A 22287-nucleotide genomic window follows, 5' to 3' on the forward strand; every position below is an offset into this window, starting at 1 on the left:
TGACCTTTCCAACATGATTACGTAATGCGTGACGAATCGCAGAGCAGTGCAAGATGAGCATTTGTGGTTAAAATGTATATACATTTTTATTTTATTTTATTTTTTAGAAAATGGCCGATCGTTTCGCTTGACAAGACCTTTATTCCTCAGCTGGGATTGTGTACAGCCCTTTGAAGCTGCACTGAAACTGCAATTTGTATCTTTAACCAGGTGTACCCCAGTGAAGTCCACTATATGGATAAAAGCCCTGGAATGTTTTCCTCAAACTTTTCATTTCTTTTCAACTAAAGACAGACAGACAAACATCTTGAATGACATGTGGGTAAGTAAATTATCAGAAAATTTTAATTCTGAAGTGAACTAATCCTTTAAGCAGAATGTAGCCAGAGTTAAATACAAAAATCATGCGCTCAAATAAATCTTAATAGCAAACCTCAAAAGTCATTTCCTAACATCTAACTAACATTCAGTTCTAAAGTCTTACAGATCCGGCCCGGGTTGGATCAATATCATGGTGCGCTAGCCTTTAATGGCCAGCCCTAGAGAGCTTTATTACTGCAAACTTCATCTAAAGTCATTTGAAGTAACCCTGGGCAGAGGTCCTGACACTGGTTTCACTCCACATGATAACTCGAACGGATCTCTGGGAGAATATACACTATAAAACATCTGACATTAATTGCTGGTGGTGCTCTGTCTTTTTCATCGTGTGCCATCTTCTTTAGCGATCTTCCTTTTGGCTTTTCAATTTCAGACCGCTGTGACCATTCCTAATTCCCATAAAACACTGTTGAATGTGTCTAATAAATCCCACACCCTCTGAGCAGCCAATTTCCAAAAACACTATTCCATATGGGCACTGCGGTGCATGAAAAATCCATTAAGCATCTTCTTGAATGCGCTATGAGGACACGTTCATGTTAAGTATGCAGGTGACAGAAGACCACTAGTAATATCTAAGCAGTCCTTGCGCTTGTCAATCAAGCCACTGCTTAATATGAGCTTCGGATATGTCTGTTCCATTCACACCACAAGCAATGTCAGGGAAGACAAGGTTTCAGATAACATCCTCAGCATTTGTAAAGAAACATACCTGGTGACTAGGACCGACTCGAATCTCCCCTTGTGTACTGTTTAATCGCCTGAGAGAAAGGAGAGAGAGAAAGAAAGAAAAATTAATTGGTTGTGAGGTTTATGAAATGTCATACAATGCGTTTAGCTTTCTTAGTATTTAAGTGTCGTACAGTATAGCAAATGTGTCTCAAGTTAAAGGGATAGTTCACCCAAAAATTAAAATTCTGTCATCATTTACTCAGCCACAAGTTGTTCTAAACCTGTATGAGTTTCTTTCTTCTGCTGAACACAGAAGAAGATATTTTAAAGAATGTAGGTAACCAAAACAGTTGTTGGTCCCCATTGACTTCCATAGTATGGAAAAAAAAAAATACTATGGAAGACAATGGGGACCAGAAACTGTTTGGTTACCTACATTCTTTAAAATATCTTCTTCTGTGTTCAGCAGAAGAAAGAAACTCATACAGGTTAAATCTTCTTTTGTGCTCAGCTTAACAAAGAACTTTGTACAGGTATAGAAATCTTGAGGGTGAGTAAAAGATAACGAAATTTCATTTTTGGGTGAACTATCCCTTTAAGTATTGTGCTTCATACAATGGAGATTGACATCCCTAGTTAGTACTCAAATTGTATTAGCATTAAGAGCTCAGATTGTTAACCTTCAGGCTATAACAGCCTTTTAGCAGCTTTATTTACAGGTTTTTACCTCTCCAAAAACATTTTCAATGCCCTGACGGTGCTTTTAGGGAATTATATGGCTTTGGCAGCACAATAAAATAATCACATTAACGCAAGATTCACATTAATGCACAATAGAGCCTAAGAGGAAATGGTGTGGATTTAAATCTATAGACCGAACAAAGGCACAAAAGGTGGCGAACAGCGCAGTTGACATTTCTCATTGTTTTTGTGGAGGTACACTACAAAAGCCCCCAAAAGACCAGATGATAAGCAGGGGGAGAGGAGCCCTGAAATGGCTGCTGTTACAAACCCATGGCAGTAACCATGGCAACTACAATTTAATAATAGTGTTCCGATCTCCAGCTGCAGTGGATTAAAGAAAATGACAAGATGTTCCTTTTGAAAAGCCTTCCCTGCTCTGTTGCCACGGCAACAGCACTGATTTTCATATAGCCAGGCACAGAGCGGGGCCCAGAAACTGTCACTATGATTTGCGTCCAGAGTAGCTCTCACTCCACCGCCGGGCTGGCTGCCCGAACCTGGCTGCAAAGTGAGGAGAGAGGTTAGGGCCTCAAATCATATCCCCCTTCATCTGGGCACATTTCATAAACAACCCCTCTCTCTCCCTCCAGCATGATCCACTAAAAACACAAGCTCTGTCAATGGAGGAAATTCCACACTGAAGCAAATATGGCAGACAGATGAAGAAAAAGCAGACAGGCCGGCATTAAAAAAGCTATTCAGCATTGAGCTGTTTAAAGTTTTAAAGGTCTGATTCTAACGCTCACGACTCCTATAATGAAAGACAAATCCACATGAAATAAATTGCCAGGCAAGCATTAATGCGCTCTTGTCTGAAACTGAATCTGCTGTGAGATGATGGCGATAGCGGAGGGGAGAAATCACTCGGCCGGGTTCCTAAACATTCTGCAGGCTCTGCATTTTTGGAGGGACTGAATTAGGCAGCAAAGCACACAAGAGCTGAAGACAGTGATCTGAGGGCCGCCAAGCTACAGTTACATCGCATACAGCATGTATAGCAAAGAAATCTCTCCAAAATGTGTCAAGAAAATATGAAGAATTGGCAGACAACTAAAAAATATATAGATTTTTTAAATAGAATTAATACATATGAATGATTAAAATGTTGCAAAATATAGGTTACAAGAAGATGTATTTTGATGATTATTACATTAAATGTAAACCTAATATACTTCAACATGTAAAACATTTATAAACAATATTTTAAAATATTTATTTAATGTTCTGGCAATCCCAGAACTTCAAAATGATATAATTATATGCATTCAAAATTTTTAAAGTTGCATTAACATTTATACATTTGGCAGACATTTTAACACTTTACATTCTATGGGAATCAAACGTATGACCTTGCCATTGCTAGCACCATGTTCTACTGTTTGAGCTCCAGGAATGTTTTCATATGAATAATATATAATGTACATAACTGACTAATATGAATAAAATGTAATATATATTTTCCTCTGTATATACACACACTCCACAAAATGTTTCATTAGTTTACTATTAGGACAGGCAAATATTAACTTAGATTCATGATTAATATATACAGAATCAGAATTTTAATGAGCCATGTCCTTTTAACAGGTGTAACTACGACTCCTGGGCAAGCCTAACATGTCAAGTATAAACTTATACACCATGTAACAAACAATTTTGTAAATTACTTTTTCACTTAATAGGAATTGTGTCGAAGAACTGAAAAATCTCTTTGTCCAGATGATGAAGTTAAGAGTTCATCTGAAGCGACAAACTAAAATTCAAACATTTAGTTCAATAAGACTGACTCAAAAAGTAAAACAGCAACATGTGTGAACACTTATGCAGCGACGCTTCCTGGCTTGACATCCTTTGAATCAAAAGGTCAGAAAATTGCACTGGATGGGCAAATGAAAAATATCAGCATGATCCTCAGTCACATGCTTTAAAACGTTTAAGATCACAAATAATGCCATATAGGTGTCTCTATGCTTACAAAACTACATAAACATTTTATATGCATACTTTTTGTGGTACCATAACAGAATGGTGCTAGATTTTCAAGCATGCTTGTTTCAAACCTCATATCAAAGCATATTTACTTGGATATAAAACATTTTATAAACTCATGTTTATAAAATAAAACAAACTCCCAAATACACTTCTTATACACTAGATCTGCTTTAATTTACAACAGTATCTCTGGCACATGAAGCGCTGTCAACACAAGCACAACATCCTGCATATTTTGACTCGACCACGCGCAGAGCAATCAAGCCTGGCCCCGCCCCCTCCATCAATATCCTCCAATCACCGCACGACTCAGAGACGCTCATAACACACTGAATAAATACAGCGAGCGCCTCAACTTTATTTACACACCGACTAAAGCCTTCAAAACAATGGAGGCTTTGCATTATACATCTGAAACTCCATCCCTCGCCATGTCATTCCGACTGCTGACACAATATAGCGTACTGCGCAGTCATAATACGACCTCTGTCATCTTCATATCTCTATAACAAATCGAAGTTAAATCTCTTATGTCGGATATTTCGCACCGGCGTGCGTGCAAAACCGCTTTATTTCTCCCGTCCAAAGCACTAATGATGAAAGCACACAGCATTGACATTAGCACAGACGGCTAATGCTACTGACAGCAACATATAAACAATCGGACAGCACTGTCAAACCCGATTTAAAGCACGGACAGCTGTATTCAAGACAAACACGTATATAGCATTACAACAGGCGCGCGAGGCGGTGCGTTCAGTATGACGCACGCCGATATCTTAACAGGTGAAGACGAGCATGCTAACGTACCTGCGCGGACTGAACAGGTCGTCCATGTCGGAGCCAGAGCTGCTGTTTTATTTGACAGAGTGAGGAATAAAGTGTCCTCTCGCACCTATTTGTGTAGGTACTCAAAATGGAGGCTCACGCATTCAGTCAGCTTTTACACTGAGCTTGTGCCGTGACCGACAGACAGCACTGAGCATGTGCCGCGACCTCACACACACACGCAGAGAAATCACAGCCCATCTCTCCTGCTCACACACACCATGCTGCTGCTGCATACCAAACAAGCGGGAGGAGGGAGTCGAGAGGGCGATAGACTGTGATTGAGTGGGGGACCAGTGAAGGGGGCTCCCAACTAGCAACAGTACACCATTCCTCCTCTGTTTATCAGCCAGAGCATCTTATTACCCCTCAAAACTTCCCCTCTCTTCTCCCCAGGCTCCTAATGCACCCCATTATTGAAGCATCACATGACTATGGTAATGGGTCCTACTGTAATTCTGCTTTTTCCCTGACACAAGCATCCAGGCTATGATTGTAATACACAAAGGAATGGGGGTGATTTAACTGTTCATTCCCATTATGCTTGGACATTTAATAGAGATGTCACATTAGAAGCGTGAAATAGATTTTTTTAATCATCTGCAAATAAAAGCATTTTATTGCAAAAAATAAAATGCCATGATGGAGCATACAGGTTTGGAACAGCATTAGGGTATATACACATTACTGTAATGTGTACAATAAATAATGTAAATAAAGGCAAGTAAATAATGACTTGTAATTAGTAAGTATTAATGTTTCATTAATGGTTCCTTTTTAAATTAAATCTGGAGCTTTTTTTTTTTTGCAGTACTTTGAGTGATGCAGCATTTCATAACGCTATCCTAAAATAGATTTGCAGATGGTGTTTGGATTTTAAATGTTTAAATCTTTGTATGCTTAAATACATCTCAGATTACATCAGTTACATCGGTTTTAAATTTGAGTGTCTAAATGCATACAGTCATTATAAAACACATCATTGTCCTAAAACATTCAATGGACATTCTTTGAGCAAAAACGGGATTGCTACAGTAGGTAGTACACTTTGAGAAGTGTGTTATGTTACATTATTTATACTAGAAACAGTGTGACTAGCATTTCAAACTTGCAGTGAAAAGCATCCTACAAAATCTATTTCCTGTCCTTTCGGCTGTATTGGTATTTTAATCCATAGCATTCACCTGTGAGAAAACGACATCAAAGAACAAACGTACCGTAAAGAAACAACTAATTTCTTCCTAAAGCAAGCTTAAAATCAGATCCCAAAAACAACAGGATGTTATATTTTAATGCTATTAAATAAATGTGTAATATTATGGTTGAATATTACAAAAAAAAAAAAAAAATATTTATGAATCTTAAATATAAATTTTTGTTATATACACTACCATTCAAGTTTGGGGCCAGTAGGATTTTTTTTTTTTTTTTTTAAAGAAATTAAATTTTATTTATTAAGGATGCATTAAAAATCATTTATAATGTTACAAAAGGTTTTAATTTCAAATAAATGCTGTTTTTTGAACTTTCTATTTATAAAAGAATCCTGAAAAAATATTAAGCAGTACAACTGTTTTCAATATTCAATATTACGCACCAAATCAACATTTTAGAATGATTTCTGAATAATTAAACATTAACCCCAAACTGTTTTGTGTTTATATGCTATTTATAATGGAAAATTAAAGCATGATAAAATCCCCCAAAATGCTGGAGATAAAAATATAACTACTAGACCTCCATTGTCAAAGACAGGCTGTGAAACAGATGACTGCATCCTTGATTTAATATATTCTCAAACTGCCTTCATGCATTACTGGACAATGTAGAGTGAATACAACAAAACCAGCCACTGTATACCTGATATGAATCATAAAAATCTCTATTTGTAAAGTATTGCAACAGAGGATCTGAAGACAGAACATGCCTGAGGAGGGCTGATTACTGAAGTCAGTAAAGGCTTACCTGGTTTCTGGGTTATATCCTAAGATGTAGAAGAAAGAGTCGATTCGTGCTTTGAACTCCCTGGCAGCGAATATGTCAGAAAAGTGTGAAATGTTACATTTCCCCCTGCAAAGAAATAGAGCAAACAAATCAATGTAATGGTGCAAATACATTTCCAGATTTACTCAAAGGAATAGTTCACTCAAAAATTTGCCATTATTATTTACTAAACCTGATTATATTTATTTATTGAATATGCCCAAATGCTGTTGCATGCTGTTGTAATTTTGTCATCTGTTCCTACCTTTGTGTAAATAATTTTCATTTTGGGGTGAACTATGTCTTTAAAAGACAGTGTCTGATAACCGACTATTGCTATAGGTTTGTAAGTGTGGGTAATCTTACGGGTTACAGGATCACAGTATTCCTGTATAGTTGTTTTATTAATGCCCTTTCCCTTCATCCTGTTAGACAAACAAAAGGTGACAGATGCCACAGGCTTTTCAAACAATGCAGAGCGAATTGTGACATTTTTACAATGCACCCCTTTCTGCACTTTACATTTTTGACGTCAGAGGCCATCAAAATAATAGGCATCAGTGTTTTGCACTGGTTCAATACCTTCCTCATAAGATGAAAGGAACATGAGGTTTGGAGCAGGAATTACGACATGCTAGCGGAATTCATTGAGTATATCTAAAGCTCTGTAATAAGTCAAATCAAAGGGGGCTCTGTGCAGCAGAAGTTGCAGCTAATTTGCCCTGAAATCAGTGGTTCAGAGCTGTGGCTGTGTGCTGCCTCCAGATGGTTTCAGTTAAGAGAGAGGGAAGGAAAGGAGGGAGGAAGAGAAAGAGAGAGGGGAAAATACATCACTTGGGTAAAGACAGACTGAAAAGGTCTGGTTTCTTGACAATAAGCATGCCTGTACTCTTTTTCCTGAGTCTCATCGCAAAAAAACGTAATTGCTTTCAGTAATGCTTTGCATGCAGAATCGCTGTGAAATGGTTGTCTGTACTGAGACGGCCACTCCTGAAGTGAACTGAGAGGATCAAAATGTCTGTTTACAGCTCTTAAATACTCCAGTCTTACATCCCAGAGCATCCGTATCTGCCAGAGGTTTCTTTAATGACCATAAATCATTGAAGCTTGTACTGGCTTTCAAATCGTAGATTCACAATGTAATTGTGTAATTATTAGACTAGGTTTAGAAGTTGCCAGTATGACACAATAGAGTATGAATGCCAATATAAGACACATTTAATACATTACATTTTTTTTAAAATGTATTGATAAAAAAAAAAAAAAAAAATTACAATTTGTGATTCATTTCCATGAATTAGGTCAAACTGCTTGTTTCAATAAATCACTTCAAAACTCAAAGCAGCTACTTGTTTACAATATCCAAAAAGGCCCTATGCAGGATGTTTCCTATATTTAAAAAGTAAATATAAATAATATAATAATTTTTATTATTATTATTAAAAAAAAAGGTCCCTATGAAGGATTTCTACTTATATATTAAAAATATAAAAATAATTATTCTTTGTCGTCTTCATTTAGTGAAAACTTTCACTTGCAGTAAACATTTTGAATCTAATTAACTACAATTGATGTAATTACAGTTCTTTTGATTGGGAAAAAAAAAGTAAACAAATATTGATGAGATTGTTTTCCTCTGTTAGGTGAACTCTTATTTATGGAAACTTGTTTCCACCACTAAAGAAAAAAATTAAAAGGTAATTGCAACTTCTCACAATCTGAATTTCTCAGAATTGCGAGATTTAAACGTACAATTCTGACTTTATATCACACAATTCTGACTTTATAACTAACAATTGTGAGTTTATATCTCGCAATTCTGAGAAAAAAAGTCAGAATTGTGAGATAAAAAGTCACAATTACCTTTTTTCTTTATTTCATGGCAGAAAAAGCTTCCATAATTATAAAGCATGTGCTTATACTGCTGTGGGTACGTGAATGAATTCCTGACCACAGTTGAATTTAATTGTGTGTTTGTGTGTTACCTGAGGGCAGCAGCATGATAAGTGTCCACATAGTCTGAGATGAAAAGCTCTCTGCTCTTAACCACGGGATCAGTAATAACCAGCTCACGACCAGAGTCTGGAGAAAGAGACCGAAAGCAGACAGAGCGTGAGAGGCATCCAGACTGTCGCTAATAAAAACGTGCACACATAATAAACGCAGACGAGACACAAAAGAAACCAGACAGATGTACATACACTTGCGCAGCTATGAAATATGACAGTTACAGACTTATAGACAACAACAGCAGAAGTACGGCAGCTCTTGGAAATAAACAATAAAAGTGAATAGAATTAAGCAATGGGTTTCAATTCATTAACAACAACAAAAAAATGCTAAACTGTATATTTATGGCCTTTCAGGCAAATATTTTTAATGACAAATGTCACAAAGATCCATACAGACAGTGTTGGATTGAACATTTGTCTTCAGATGGCATGAGCACAAATAACAATGGCCGCCATGTCAGACTAGTCGGTGGTGCAGCAGGTGGCGGCTGCTGCTCTCCAGCAGGCTGGCAGAAATGCAGGCCTTCTTAATGCTTTATTAGAGTGCGGTGTGTGAATCAAAGTGCCAAAGCCCCAGCTCGGCAGACCCCCTCAGCCTGTTATTACTGCCTGATGTGTGTATCAAGCTCAGATTTGCTGCTGATAGTCGAGAGAATGAGAGCTCCGAGGGCACATTACACTGAAAGTTATTTGCACTTCATGGCACCGCTGTCGCTCTTGAGGGAGCGTTACCAGGGAAACAAGGGCAGGAGGGTTTTATTTTTTCTGAATCCTCATTTATTTGAGATGCCGTTCTCTATGAAACTTCACAAACCAATAACCAGGGGTAGTTACATAAATGAAAAGGACTCTTCAAATAAAGTTCGTTATGTGTTTTTTGCCCATCACACACACAAACACACACTTACCGTTCTCATTGTTGCGGTCCTGCACCAGGTGCTGGTAGACGGAGTCAGGTACCTCAGACTGGCGGTAATACCATTTCACATTCATTAACAGATGGTCCCGTTTACTCTGAAAGAGAAAAATAAACATTCGGTAAAATAAACAGATATCGTTTGTTAACGGCGTCGCAAATTGGGCTCTTGGCAAACATGAGTCTGTGCCACCACTGGGTTTATAGTTCTAAGAGTCCCGTGCCAAAAGCCCCGGGTAGAACAAAGTCAATTAAAAAGGGATTGAAGGCATTTAATTCTTTAATAAAGTAAATGGCTCCATGACCATATGTGGGAGGGAGGTGAAGAAACATGGATGGTGCATATTTAGGCAACTAAAAAATCTGAACAAAAAACAGCTTTGTCTAGCCAAACACATCAGTTGCCGCTCCCCTCATTTCCACAGCTGCACTTTGAACTCTGCCACCCGCTGTCTATCCAGGGGACTGCACACATTGCCCGCTTGCTTCAGTACCACAAAATGACCAGCAAGTGGCAGCACTGAGTCATGTCCAGACCTCCCAGAGGCACTTCCAAGAGGGGCCAGAGAGAGGGAAGAAAAGGGCAAAGCACTGTTTTTATTCCCTGACATGAAATATTTATTATCCTCTCACACGAAGCCAACTGACCATTCAAATGGTTTAAAAGGACATTAAAGAAACCACAGCTCAGCAGACGCTGGCGACAAGACCCCCGGAGCAGTGGCCAGAAATCACAGTCATCTTTAACATGACTACAGATTACCACATTCCCCACAAAAGGCTGAGTGTGTGCCACCGCGCCAGCCTAGTGAGGGAAAGAAGAAAGAAAAAAAAACGCATCCAGGGTGGATCAGAGAGCCAAGGGTCTTTTTTTATTGAAAGCCTGATTCACTTCATGCAGCTCTGGCTTCTCAAAGGGGGGGTGGGATGGGGGCTGAGCTCATTGTAGAGATATTTCAAGACTCCTGCTACCTTTACTAAGGTCACTGGAAAGTACAAGGAGACCACAAATGAAGTAATATCTGCTAAAGAACCGCAAAATGACAGAAATGTTTAAACAGAATACCATCTTTTCAAATTGCTCACTAAACAAGGTCAAAGTGAATGAATCCTTGGTGTTAAAAGAGCACGTGTAAGAGTAATCTAGGCAAAATAAAAAAAATTTGGGCTGCTGTGGCATTGTTGAGATGGTTAAAACCAATTTAAATGAGATTAAAGGCGCTGTTTGTAACTGGGCCACTTGTATGTGTCATCAGAGGTGTTGTCAGTGCTTATTACACCGCAGATGGGGAGACAACCTGTGCTCCTCCAGGGTATTTCAGAGCTTTCAGTGCCTTGGTTCAGCTGAGGATGTTTTTTTTTTTTTGAGCACTCCTGCCTTTATAGCATTAACAATAACCCTATAAGACATTGAGTTTAAACATTAATAAACATCTCAATGCCTCAAGAACAAACGCATACTGATAAGATATTTGTGCTGTCCAAACAGATCCCTGTGGCCGAATCATGCAACCTTTCCTGTCGCTCTAGAGCTGGAAATGACTGTTTCATTATCAGACCCTAATTATGTTTGCATGTTACACTGAACAGATCACTGTGCAGAATCAAATTATCAAGATAAGCACTCTGAGGCGGAGAGAGGCAGCCGAACTGAGGCAGCGGCGAGGAGCCCATTACAATTACAATGCTGAATTGATTAGTGACATTCCACACAGCATTCCCTCCCTTCCCCGAGTCTCTCCTCATCCGGCTGATCCCAGCACAGCTTAAAACCACCTCTCCAAACACATGACTGAATTAAGACTGCTCAAGGGGCCTGCCAGCTCACTTTTAAACTGGGTCTCAGTCAGTGATGGAGACACTAAAGGCAGAGATTTCCCCTCCGTCAGAGGAGCGAGGCATACCACAGGAGAATGGAGGGGGTAGTGGTGGTCTCTCCTTCGCTCTATAATGGCTGTGCTGCTTCCTTTGTCTGATCGTTACAGTCAATATTCTGTAAAATATTTTTATTTTACAAAAAAAAAATTGTATGAAAAAATGTGGGGTTACCTGTTAACATGAATGCAGCCTATGACTATAAAAAATTAGAAAGGTCAAAGGATTTATTACAAAATATTATATAATTATGATAAAAATCTGAATTTATTTTTGTCAGGAGGTATACAAAATCAAAAATGGAGTCCATGTATTTAATAAAATATATGTGCACATCTGTACACTGGAGAAAAACATCTTGTATGTTTCCCCTCAAAGTTCTTCAGAGAGAAGAATTATTTTTCCTATTTTTACCCTGAATAGGATTAAGTGAGCATTTGTTGATGCTTAACACGTCTGTTTCACACTGGACGCCGAAGGGCACCCTTGAGCAGATACTCCAAATATGTCTCGCAGAAGTACCGCAATATAGCGCACCTCGTTCCAGGAAATCCCCTATGGACATCATGCTATTGCTGTGACTGAAGAAAAAGAAGATAGAAATGCTTTGATTGATTAACATGAATATAATACACAGACGATTACAACAATACATGGCTTGTGTGTATTCTTCAAGCTTTCTCGGGTATTTCCGTGATAAGTATATTTATAATGCAATGCTAATCAAAATGCTATTTCAAACACTCGACTGACGTTATGAAGTGAGTTTGGAGTAAAAACATGCTATTAAATGTTGTCTTTTGTTGGACAAGAGGTTCATAAATGCTTTTCATGATTTGGAAAGTTTGTATGTTTGACGTGTGTTGCTTTTTTAAATGCAGTGCTCTCAGATGGAGCGTCATTTACTACTGATCACAGAGCAGCTCTTCACTAACACGCTGTGTACATATCTGTCTATCTATCTATCCATCTATCTAAAGGGGCACATAAACTCATATCCAATCCAAACATGCCTATTGTAATGCCTGACACTACATTCATGATATAAGCACGACCTAAAGAGGGCAGAAGAGAGAAGTGAGAAATGTTAGAAGCGTGGGGGAGGTAGGGCGAGACGAACAGCGCGGGCAGCACTAATTACATCACAGCCAGTGTAAGAGTCCAGTGAGAGTGCTATAAGAGGCTGAAGCTGGACTTTATGAGGTCTGGCCAGAGGGGGAACAGAGCAGGGTGGAGTCTACCAGGGGTGTTAAGCAGACTCCACCGGCACGCCAACAGCTGGGCTTTCCACAGGGAGCTACTGCGCTAATAATAACCTGATGTGTGGCACACATCACAGAGAAAAGATGTGTGAGGACTATTCATTAGTGATGTGAGAATTAAAGAGCTGCACACAGAAGCGGGCTCTTGAGCCATGCTTGGACGGAGAACCGAGGTGGTAATGAGAGGAAAATTACATGAAGCGAATGCTTGCGCACACGCCGTTTGAATTAGTCACGGTTTATTACATACTATTGCTGAAGGTACCAACATGGATTCAACCGCCGTGGCACAACCTCCCACCCCGTGACCTGGCGCTGCGTGTTGGCGACTGACATTTTGTCTGTTTAGAGTAATCATTAAACATGGCGGCAGCTGCAGCAGCGCTGGCAGGTCTTATCTGTTAACATAGGGAGTTTGAATGGCTCCCACATTAACAGGAGATGGTAAAACAACCACAGCCCAGGCCTTCGCGCACTCTTCTCACATAACTAACCCGCAGCTAAGCAAAGCCAGACCCTGAAGCTATCCACCTAGAGCACATTAACAGGAAATGTGTGTTTATTTTCAATTTCAATGTTGTGCTTTTCTGTCATCCGGCACCAGAACTCTCCGGTTTTCTTAACCAAACCGGGCTCAGGCTGCAGAGGAACCAAAGAAAAGCAGGGGTTTTCACACTTCCTGGAGGAGGTGGTGGTGGAAAATGGTTTCTCGAAGGCTTTGGCCCGTGATCATGTTGCAGGGAAGTTATGCAAAGAATCCAAATGGCTTGAGCGCAGAAATTCAGGCTTGTTCCGTACATGTTGGTGGCATCGAGAGGGACAGATCTATGATCTACAAAACATAATATGATTAGTGAGGAGCAGGCAGACAGGAAGGGCTCACTCTCTCATGCATGATGGATGTGCACACCGAGACAGTTTCCGCCCATAAGCTTGCTCTCTCTTTAACTGCCTCTCAGACATAGACCAGACGCACTCTCCCCATATACACACACAAGCACTTCCATCTGGACCTCAGCTCACAGCTGTATGTGCCAGAGTGACAAAGAGAGGAAAAACACGTCGTTGTAGGCCTCCAAACATCTCTGTGAACAAAGATGTCCCATGTGAATAAAGAAATGTAGCATGCTCTTCCCTTTTTGATAAAGAAAAAGAACTGTCTCACGTAGACTCCTTTCGGCTTGAGCTGTTGAAAGAGAGCAATTGTGCTGCCCTGCCACCGTCAGACTGAAACTAATAATGGTAAACAAGTGCTGATGACATGTTTCTCCCCTGCAAAAGCCTGTGTACAGATTACTCCTCCGCCTGTCTACAAGCACAAATGGAGGGAGGGAGAGAGTCACAGCTGTGATGCCAGCACAGTCAGGACCTTTATGCTGCTAAACACCGGGCCCCTCTCTCTCTCTCCCTCTGCTGTTTAGATATTAAATCTCGACTCGCTTTGAACAAAGTCTGCCCATCTGTCAGCCACTCTCTATATTGGATTTGATGAGCATTAGGCAGTTCAAAGGGGGAAATTTTTAGTGTAACAAAACCAGGATAAAACTGCACCCCCCAACCTTGTGACACAAATCCACTCATCTGAGCTCTGCTCCAAAACCTAGTAAAGCTGTCTACCTAGGTAACATTTTAAGGCATGTTCCCAACACAAAGGCAGGCAGCACCATTTTGCAACCTTACCAAGACATAATTTAGCCAAATTCTCAAAGTCCACCCTAGAACCTAGTGAGCTGCCTCACTGTCTACCACCTACAGGAGAGCTTTCTAACTGAAATGGAACCTAAATATGGTTTTGGAAACATTTTACACTGGTAGCTTGTCATAGAAATAGCACTGCTCAAACAAAGAGCACAAAAATAAAAGGCAATGTGACTGGAATGACATTATACTTGAATGTAAACTACTGTTCAGTCCGTAGGATTTTTTTTAATATTGTTAAAAGTTTCCCTGTGGTGAAAATCAAGTATTTGTTGTGTACTTGTCTACAAACCATATGCAAATTCATAAGTCAACACCATCGCAGAGTATTTTCTCTTTAAAACAACAGTGATCTAAAGACCCTTTCAAAAACGCGGTTTGAAATTGCTGGTGTTTCTTCTACCAGAAACTACCTTGTAACCAATCACGTCAACATGCTGGTGGGCTTTAGCATATAATTAACTACGACTGCTTTGAAGGAGGGGAGTCTCAAGAGAGAAGCAAGGTTATCCCGGTATACTTTTCTGTTGATCTGAAAAATCGGGTCGATTTAGCAATATGGTGGGTGTATGATGTATATTATAATGTTATGATGAATTATATGCCTTTCTTCACTGACGTTTTAAGTTGTACATTTTGGCAAAGCTGAATTTGACATCATTACTCCAGTCTTCAGGGTCACATGATCCTTCAGAAATCATTCTAATATGCTGATTTGGTGCTCAAGAGATATTTCTTATCATCAATATTGAAAACCGTTGTACTGCTTAATATTTTTGTGGAAACTATACTTTTTTCAGGATTCTTTGAATAGAAAGTTCAAAAACAGAAATGATTTGAAATAGAATGCTGCCAACTGAGGCTGCTCACTCATTTGCGGTGACTCGAGTCGTGCTGGGTGTACAAATAATGCTAATTAAGATCTCCCTGCTACTGCTGCATCCGTTACACCAGACTAAACACTTAAAACACTCAACTCTCTGCACTTCACAATCTCCCTCTCTCCATTTCCTCACCCTGATTCTTGATCTTGCAGGCTATTTCCTGTAGCTGGCCGTTGGGCGATATCACGTCAGGTGTGTTTGATATGAAGAGGCAGTGGCTGTGATGTGTATCACAGCGTGTGTTGGGTTGCTACACACAGCAGGTGTGACCGGCTCATATCCCTTCCCCCTTTTCCTCTTTCAAAACAGTTTTTTCCCCTCACTCAACCCCCCACCTGGTACTCAAACACTTCAGTTACTGGCTGAATGCTGGGGGCTGGACATGAAAGGAGGGGGTGTTTCCTGAGGCATGATTGACAGCAGTCTCCAGGCAAACAATGGGTGGAAAGACAACGTTAATATTTAAAAAGTTGTTATTGTATTGCAATGAAGGAGAAACACTTTTCCCTTCATGAGACGACAATGATGGTACAGCTCTATTGTTCTCATAATGTTTTGTTGTGGGAGACATTAAAAGATGCCAAACCAAACCAGTGACATTTTTCAATATGCTTAAAACAATGTACCATAAAAAAACATGAATGCTTTTATCTATAAGAAACAATCTGTTAAACATGTGGGCAGACTGATAAGATACCCACATAGTTTCTAAATAGCTAAATACAGACTACTCTCTTTTTCTTTCAGTCTTGGTTGTTTTTGAGTGATCCAGACAATAGAAGGAAATGAAGAGCTCTGAATACAGCTATCAATAACAGACCAAATCAAAAAAACTTTGCACACACACAAGCTTTCAATGCTCAATCGACAGCGCCCAGACAAAATTAACCACATTCCACACAATGTGTGCATTTGCAGTCTGAACTGAATGTGATTGTATTATTTTGTGGTATCCAGTCACATCAAACACAATAAATAGACATCACGCCTCGTGTAGTCGCCGCTGACGGTACTCAAACAACAGTGCAAATTGTCAGATTCACAAATAGCTATGTTCCATCCAAAGTTGCGAATTTAACTTTCACAAATTTGGAATATCATAATACATTTGCGTTAAGGTGCTGTTTCCATCCAATGAGTCTAAGAACAAAATCGTCACTTCCTGATAAATTGGTGCTAAATATCACTAAGAAAAATGGAAGCTGCTGCAGTAGAAGCCACGGTATATAATAATTTTCGTATATAATAAATTACTTAAGCCTCAGAGCAAGAGTTTTGCTATAATGTAAATAAAAAAAGAAAAATATTAAAATATTACAGACTTTAAATTTTTTTTGTTTTAAGTAAAAAGGGTAAATTAGGTTACAACAACTAATAATGTATTAAAAAAAAAATAGTATTTAGTATGCAATTAGGACCAGTTTTGGAGAGTAATGACTACTGTTACCATTGCCAAATTAACTTCCCTCTTTTTCAGAGTTTTAGATTTGACCTCTTCCTTCATCTTGGGTAACATCTTATCTAAAACCTGACTGTGCCAGCCCTAAATGGCTGCTGACAGCATAGATTTATGGACTAAAGCAGTGCGACTTGGAGGAGAATGCCTGCGAGCTCAGGGGACGCCGGATCCGTGTTCCTGACCTCAATGGTCACCGTCGTAGTATAGAGTTACTCCATAATTCTACAGCTCCCTGACACAACCTTGTCACACCGCCGGTGAGATAATGTACTACAAGAGCACAAGCCTGGCGAACAGCCTCCCAGAAATGTGAAACATCTCAAAACATTTGAGCACAAAGGCAAAACACATGAGCCTGTGAGCTTATCCAGTCCTGAAATCTGTAGAGAGCGACGGCGGATCAGTCGCACAAGCAGCAGACTCGGTTTAGCCTTGAGTCCCTGCTCATGTCTCTGCACTTCCTGAATGAAAGCAGAGAGAGAGAGACAATGCGCTGCCTTGTTAGTCTGGCCTAATGACTGGGTCGTTTCACTCGCCAGGGAGGGGAGCAGCCATGCATTCATAGATAAACACAGACAGGATCATGGTAGGGTGAAAAGGGCTGAACCACAGGCAATGGTTGCAGCAAGAGTTAAATGAAGAAATGGCATGTTTACGAGACTGACGTATGAATGAAACACAAGCTTGTGGGGCCTTTATGTTAGGATACAGAACACAGAGAGCGAAAAACACACAGTGTATGTGTGTTTAAATGTGAACCATGCCTGGTTGGCTGGTTAATCCCAGCATTGAGGCTGCAGCATGGGCCGCTGAGCAGTGCCGGGTGTGATGGAGCGCGGTAATGGAAGGCAGGAAATGAGAAGTCTTGGTTAAGCCACGGCTAATCGATCAGTGTGTTCGGGCTGGAGCGAGCCAAGCTGATGCAGGGAAAGCGGCTTGTGGTAACAGACGCTGCGCAAACCCTTCCTCTCTTTTCTGTGCTGCTGTACTCTGACACAATAGTCTTTGTTCTGCTCTGGCTCTAATTGCGTCGCTGACTCACTTGGGTTCTGATTATTTGATTGGGCTGATTACGGTGTTCACCTTTCATTGGCCAGTGCGCATGTTGCTTGACGGTCGTGGATTGAGTACAAGAGCAGGTTTTGTATATAAGTGAAGCTGTTTGGGTTTAGGTAAGTGAAAGAAAGAGAGAGAGACTGATTTAACTCTCCCCCGCTGACTCTGCTAAAAGCAGCTGATGGAAATATTTATAAAACTCTAGCTCTGTCCCAAAACCTAGTCTGCTGTCTACCAAGATAGCATTTTAAAGGGATAATTCTCCTAAAAATTACAATTCTGTCATCTTTTACTCACCTTTATGTCATTGTAAACCTGTATGACTGTCTGTGGATCACAAAAGAAGAATTAAAGAACTGTTTTTGTCAACAGAATGAAAGTCAACGGGCTTCAAAACAACACTAAAACCCATTTACTTTCATTTCATGGAGGAAAAAAGAAAAAGATACATTTTTTGAAATATCTTTGTGGCACAGAAGAAAGTGAGTAAATGAAAATTATTTTTTATTTTTGGGTGACTAAAGTCATAAGCAACTCCCGCTATAACAGCTGCTCTAAAAAGTCTGCAGTAACCTCATGCTGCCTTCTAAGGCAGCTTGTTTTGTTCAGATTCTAAGGCAGAATTAATACCTTGCTGAAAAGCTGATCCCAGAATGCACTGCAGCAAACTGTGTTCATATTTCATTCAAAAACCAAAAATTATCAATAAAAATAGTTTATTTATTGTTACACCAACCATAAAAATAGATTGTGCTGAGAAATTAAACACTAAACATTTTAAATTATACCAGACACTTCATTAACAGCCCTACAATGCAAATATATAAAAATAACACTGATAGAGTAAAAATACTGAATATAACTGAAAAGACAATGAAAATAAAATGGCATTAAAAACTAAATTATACATTTAAAACCATATCTCTGCTTATGAGGTTTCATTTCAGTTTGTATGCTGCTTTAGAAGGCAGTTTCCTATTTAGACAGTAGACCGCAATGTATGTCACTAGATTTGTAATAGAGCTATCATTTAAAAAAAAAAAATATATATATATATATAAAGATAGAGAGGGGAGAAAAAAAATGCTGATCCTTACAAATCCTGACTGCCTGACAATGATACTCAGCAGGAAGTAGTCTTTACCAAGTACACTCTAGTGGAAGAAGAAAAATCAAGGCAGGACAAGAGCACAATTCCCATCCTCACTTGTGATTCATCACACACTCCTTTTACCCAGCATCCTCCCGCACTGGGTTTCCTTTCAAACATCAACCTCTGCAAATATTTAGACTCTAATATCTCTCGAATAAAAGAGCCAAAGCATTAAACAGGATGGCAGAGGGATGGATCCACATACTGATCCAACTCACGCATCCTAAAAGGTGGGCAAACGCTCAACGATCTAGAAGGACCATGGCGCAAGGTCCTTAGGATGAGTCGGGGAGCTTGTGTGTGTGTGGGGACAGACGGAAAACTAACTGGCCTGCGACATGCCAGCTGGAGAACCGCCCTCTGGCTCGACGGGCGGTGCGGTACCCAGTGGCCGAGGGAAATTACTGCTGACGAATATTCATACAAACACGACACAGACACAGGATATACATCTGAATCACAACGCACTTCCTCATGTAGACAGACAAGCGCATGTGTAGCCTCATTCTCTATACGTTTAGATTTTAATGAGCATGTGTGCATGGCTGAAACAGCTCCCTACGGGGTGGAGGGGGAGAAATAAAGAGGAGCGCCACAGGAAGCTACTTATCTGTGCTCCAGACTGTCAATCTGCCACAGGAGCCCTGCACTACAGGCATGAGGAGAGATCATCTGCCTTCTCCAATCCCTCCGTCCTCTTTAATTACACACGCGCACCACGTACAAACACACACACGTGGGGCCGCGCATGCGCACAACTCCACGGCGACAAAGAAGAAACAATGCAGATCTCCTTGTCGAGTCTGGCACACCAGCTTCAGCTCTGCATCAAGGAGAAGAGGAAATTAATATCTCTCAGAGGGATGAGGAGTAAGGCAGCTGGAGTTGAGGGGTCACGGCTGACACTCAGCCCACGGTTGCCTTCCCAGCATGCATCTTTCAGCTGTATTTCAACCCTTACTCACTTACAACAAAAGCAAACATCTCTACCAGCAGCCACCAAGTCCGTTCTTTGTTTTAGAGTGCCTACACAGTCCTGTCAGATAAGAGTTGAGGTCAATCTAATTAGATGTAATGGGTGGCAGCGCGCTCACAAACACACAGGCATGCATGCAACCGTGCAGACAATTTCCCATGCGCTAAAATATGAGCATATGGTTGGGGGAGGGCTGCAGAGACAGTCATTTGACATTTTCATCAAGGTACTGTAGTACATTTGGAGTAAACTGATATCTCAATCAGCAGAGCAAGGTATTGGTCTCCACTGCCGAAGTAATGTCAAATCAAGCCTCTGTACTAGATTAGAATGAAAAGAAGAAGAGAAACGTCTGCATGTGTTAACGTCTGCAGAGATGAAGGACGACACAAAGTGGGGGTGACAGCTCAATGTGGTCTTCAGTCTGAGAGTGCGCGTGAGGGGGGGTGTGGTTATTGATGGCACCCGGCTCAGCATCATTAGTGCAGCGGTCGGTAAATTATCCCTCCAGCGTTTTGCACAAGGTTGGCCCACTCACATACTATCCAATGAGCTTCAAGCTGGATGATTGACAGCCCGAAACAGCCACTCGCAGAGAGGCAGAGAGAGAAGATGAGGTGATAAAGCGCTATCAGAGCTGTTTTGTGTATGATGACTGAAAAGCACTGTTTGTTTGCAAGCCTGCTGAGATTTACAACCATTTGCACTGCCCCTCCCTGCATTTGTTTTTCTTTCTTGCTATATTTTTTCCCATCCTCCCTTTCTCTCTCTCTTTGCCTGCGTAGAGTGCTGCGTGCACAGAGGACATTTTCCAGCCTACTGTGATGATATTGATTGCAGAGCCTCCCCTGATTGCAGCCCTGAAGTATTGACCAGCCGGCTCTCCTAGAAGCAAACAAACACACATGAAACCTACACAAAGTGTGTGTGTGAGTGATTACACGCTGTCAAGCCCCACGTCGAAACGCTCCACAAGGAGAGTGTAAAAGCCCAGAGCTCCTGCTCTCTATTGCTTATTGGCTGCAGTGACAGCCAGTGGGCAATGGTTGTCTGCTGTTTTTCTTATTACCATCTTACTTTTGCAACAATTTTACCCTTTTAAAAAGACTGCATTCTGGGAAAGCCATCAAGAAAGCAGCATTGAGACAGAAAATCTCATACTCATCACTCATCTAATCTAGCTCACAGGCTCTTCACAATGAGTCTGATCTAACAGCTCGCACTCTGCCCTAATGCACTAGTACTGCCATTACCCATAATCCCACAATACAGCTCTCTAATTAGACCTGCATCTCTGTGCAATTTTCACGGAAAAGAGTACATGCTCAAACTCGGTCTCCTGCACATAGGTGGTTGACGTGCATTAATAAAACCCCGTGCTAATTTTAAAGCTAAAAATATACAAATACTTCCTTTTAGGACTACAAGCATGCACAATATAGGCAAAGCATATATAATGGAAGAATAAAAATGAAGCCACAAAATAGACCGTATTTACTTTATTGAAAAAAAAAAAAAAGGAATGATGCATTAAATTGATAATGTATAATGTTTATATGTAATATAACTCCATTCATCAAAGAATTCCACAAAAATATTAAGCAGCACAACTGTTCAACTTTGAAATGTGTCTTGAGCACCATATCAGCATATTAGAGTGATTTCTGAAGGATCATGTCACACTGAAAACTGGAGTAATGGCTGCTGAAAATTAAGCATTGCAACCACAGACCAAAAAAAAAAAAAAAAAAAACATTTTACAATATATTCAAATAGAAACCAGTTATTTTAAATGTAGTATTTCTCAATATCACTGTTTTTACTGTCTATTTGATAAATCTCAAATCCAGTCTTGGTGGACACAAGAAACATTTCATAAAACAACATTTTTGGATGTCTTCTGATGTAGTAGTTCTCTCTGGGCAAATGAACAACAACAACAACATCTTGTAAAATTAAGCATGTCAAGAGCTGTCAGATTTCTTTTACTACATGAAACGCATGATGTGACATTACATATGGTGACTGGCATGATTTGTATGCTACAGTGTATAAATCGGTCACGTCTTCGAATATAAAGACGATATTTGCCAAGAATGTGTGCGACTGCATGATATAATTCTCATGTCTTGCCTGTAATTCTTTAAATTTTCATGCTTAAATGTCAACCTCCCACACACAGTTCTCTAATGGCTGCCGGTGAGAGCGGTTTGACAGCGCTGGCTTTTGATCGTTACAGTGTGTCGATGCCCCAGATCACAAGAGACTGTAGAGCGCAAACCACTTCCACTCAATCCTCTCTATATTCACCTCCTTCTTCGTAAACCTTTATATACACTAAATCCCTTCCATCCATCCAGCCGTTGTGGGAAAGAGTAAAAAAAAAGAAAAAGAGA

The 22287-nt window shown here is 40.1% G+C and overlaps 1 protein-coding gene across 8 annotated transcripts in view; it reads right to left on the bottom strand.

Annotated features, from left to right (window-relative positions):
- Window positions 1-22287, bottom strand: part of rerea (arginine-glutamic acid dipeptide (RE) repeats a) — a 167621-nt gene that overhangs the window by 34630 nt on the left and 110704 nt on the right. For 6 of the 8 annotated variants that reach the window (XM_067372436.1, XM_067372437.1, XM_067372434.1 and 3 more), the window contains 4 exons: window positions 9521-9626; window positions 8586-8682; window positions 6583-6687; window positions 1094-1142 (listed from right to left, as the gene is read on the bottom strand). In XM_067372436.1, coding sequence (XP_067228537.1) covers window positions 1094-1142; window positions 6583-6687; window positions 8586-8682; window positions 9521-9626 — 357 coding nt within the window. Of the gene's footprint in view, window positions 1-1093; window positions 1143-4599; window positions 4827-6582; window positions 6688-8585; window positions 8683-9520; window positions 9627-22287 lie in introns of those variants that run through there. The other 2 variants (XM_067372441.1, XM_067372440.1) reach the window with 2 other exon arrangements.

This window comes from Chanodichthys erythropterus, chromosome 20, assembly GCF_024489055.1.
Source record: "Chanodichthys erythropterus isolate Z2021 chromosome 20, ASM2448905v1, whole genome shotgun sequence".
NCBI classification, from domain to species: Eukaryota; Metazoa; Chordata; class Actinopteri; order Cypriniformes; family Xenocyprididae; genus Chanodichthys; species Chanodichthys erythropterus.